This window comes from Psammomys obesus, unplaced genomic scaffold, assembly GCF_907164565.1.
Source record: "Psammomys obesus unplaced genomic scaffold, mPsaObe1.curated_primary_1811, whole genome shotgun sequence".
NCBI lineage: Eukaryota > Metazoa > Chordata > Mammalia > Rodentia > Muridae > Psammomys > Psammomys obesus.
The window spans coordinates 188-2,807 of NW_026590137.1; the positions used below are offsets into that span (position 1 = coordinate 188).

The 2,620-nt window shown below is 51.8% G+C and overlaps 1 protein-coding gene across 1 annotated transcript; it reads left to right on the forward strand.

Annotated features, from left to right (window-relative positions):
* Positions 1-507: 507 nt before the first annotated feature.
* On the forward strand, positions 508-2,079 carry LOC129676269 (pleckstrin homology domain-containing family M member 1-like; the record flags this gene model as incomplete). Its single annotated transcript, XM_055606601.1, has 1 exon — positions 508-2,079. A coding segment is annotated over one exon (1,120 nt), but the record flags the coding sequence as incomplete, so codon positions are not given.
* Between the last annotated feature and the right edge of the window lie 541 nt (positions 2,080-2,620).

Below are 2,620 nucleotides of genomic sequence, written 5' to 3' on the forward strand. Positions count from 1 at the left end.
ATGTCCTTGAGTGGTTTGTTTGCTAGTTTTGTAACGGAGACCAAGAAGCAAGATGGTGGTTAGTGATGGGATCAAGAGGGAAGGTTTTTGAGTGTGGAAGGAATGATGTGTGCTGATGGAAATGATCCAGTAGAGAAAGGAGAAAGGGGCAACAGGGGAAAGGAGACTTGCTGGAGAGATGTCCTTATCCTTCAGCACATGGAGGAGGGATTGGCCCCAGCAGAGGCAGTTGGGAAGTGTGGGCACAGATGCTGGGGGGGAAGGGCAGTGAGGTAAGGATGCCCATGGAGGAGTCTGAGCACCTCCATCTTTCCAATGAAATGTTGGAGATAGGTCACCAGCAGAGGGGAGGACAGCTGCAGATGTGCAAAAAAACTGTTCCTTCTAGTTGCATGGTCCCATTTGAAGGTGGCAGGCCAGCTTCTGATGACCGTTACTCTCCCATGGAAGAACACTGGGCACCAGTTGTGGCTTTGAATTATAAAGGGACAGGCCCATAGTCTAAAGTGCCTCTTTTCTTCAACTAGGCCTATCTAACCCATTCCGGGGCCTCATGAAGCTGGGAACAGTAGCCCGGAGAGGAGCCATGGGCATCTGGAAGGAATTCTTTTGTGAGCTGTCCCCACTGGAGCTCCGCCTCTACCTGAGCGATAAGGAGCGCACCTGTGTGGAAAGCTGCTCCCTGCTGCGATGTGAGGCTGTGGGGCCAGCGCATAGTGATGGACGGTTTGAGCTGGTCTTCTCTGGCAAGAAGCTGGCACTCCGTGCCTCCTCCCAGGATGAGGCTGAGGACTGGCTTGACCGTGTGAGGGAGGCTCTGCAGAAGGTGCGGCCTCAGCAGGAGGATGAGTGGGTGAACATCCAGTACCCAGAACCACCTGAGGATGCCCCAGAGGCTCCACCAGACAGCCTCCCCCCTAACTCAACCCATCTCCCAGAGCCTGCAGGTGCCCAGGGCATGCAGTTAGACTGGACATCTGTCTACATTCCGGAGCCAGATGCTATCCAAGAGTCCCTTTTGTACCTGTATGCAGACCGGACCTGGGTCCCCTATATCTTTTCCCTGTCCTTGGAATCTCTGAAATGTTTCCGTGTGAGAAACAACGAGAAGATGTTAAGTGATAGCCATGGAGTGGAGACCATCCGAGACATCCTGCCAGACACCAGCCTTGGGGGCCCAGCGTTCTTCAAAATCATCACAGCCAAGGCCGTTCTGAAACTGCAGGCCAAGAACACTGAGGAAGCCACCCTGTGGAGAGCCTTGGTCCGCAAGGTGCTGGCATCTTACCTGGAGTCAGCTGAGGAGGCTGTGACACTCGGGGGGAGTCTGGATGAAAACTGTCAGGATGTGCTGAAGTTTGCCAATGGGGAGAATGGCTTCCTGCTACGGTACCTTGTGGCCATCCCCACCGAGAAGGGCCTCGACTCCCAGGGCTGCTTCTGCGCAGGTGCTGATGCACTCTCCCACCCTCCCCAGCTGCCTGTGCTCTTCTCTCTGTGGGGTCATCAGTTTGGGCTCCCCACCACGGCCTTCATCCCTCCCGTATATGAGGCAGCAGATGTGCTTGCACTGCAGCCCCTGCTTCCCCACAGTGCCCTCTGTGAACACCCCTGCCCTGTCTCTTGACACCTCCTAACCCTGGGTGGCCTCCTAGTGCTGGGTGGGACCTGTGGGTGGCAGGCAGTCCTGCTTCCTGGGCCCTTCTGTCCTTCCTGCTGTATATTATTGCTACACTGTCCATGCTTCTGTTGCAAGGGTCTAGGACCCTTCCAAAGCATGTATGCTTGCATGCTTTTTGTAAGGCGTGCTACTCACTGCTATTCAATAGGGCGTCTGTACTGATGGAAGTGTCTGGGTCTGTGCTTTCCAACTGTAGTTACAGGTTAACTGTGGCCACTGCATGCTCCAGGTATGGCTGTGTATAACTAAGAACTGAATTTTCTATTAAGTACATAAAGGTGACCTCTGACTTTGAGCCACCGGGTCGGGCAACATACTTCTCCACAGCTTATGGGCTCATCCTCCCACCCGTCTCATGTAACCCAGGCTGTATTTGAACTTACATAACTGAGGATGACCTTGAACTCTTGGTTGTCCTGCCTTCCCAAGTGCTGGGATCATAGACATGTTTTACCATGCCCCACCAACACTTTTTTTTTTTTTTTTTTTTTTTTTTTTGAGATACAGTTTCACTATGTGGCTAAAGCTGGTCTTGCATTCTGCCTCAGCCCCCTAAGTAGTGGGATTGCAGGCATTTGTCACTACCCCTAGTTGGCTTTTCTGTCCTCTTATGCATATTATTCCATGTGAAGGGTTGTGCTGTGTTGCTATCACCACAGGATCTGATCCTGTGCAGGCCACACAGCCAGATACTTCATTTGGATTACCTTTTTCTGGTAAGTACATCCTTGTAGAGTTAGGGGCTATTTTCTCTTTTTATATTATAGGTAAGGAAAGTGGAGCTCAAAGCTAGTGTCTTGTCCAAGCTCCTAGTATGTGCAAGAAGCAGAATAGATGATTGTGTCCCAGAACCTGTGCTTATTGGTGTGACACTAGAGGCCTCCCAGTTTCATGATGTTGTACTGTCTGCCTTCCATTGGTACTCTTCCCACCTATCCC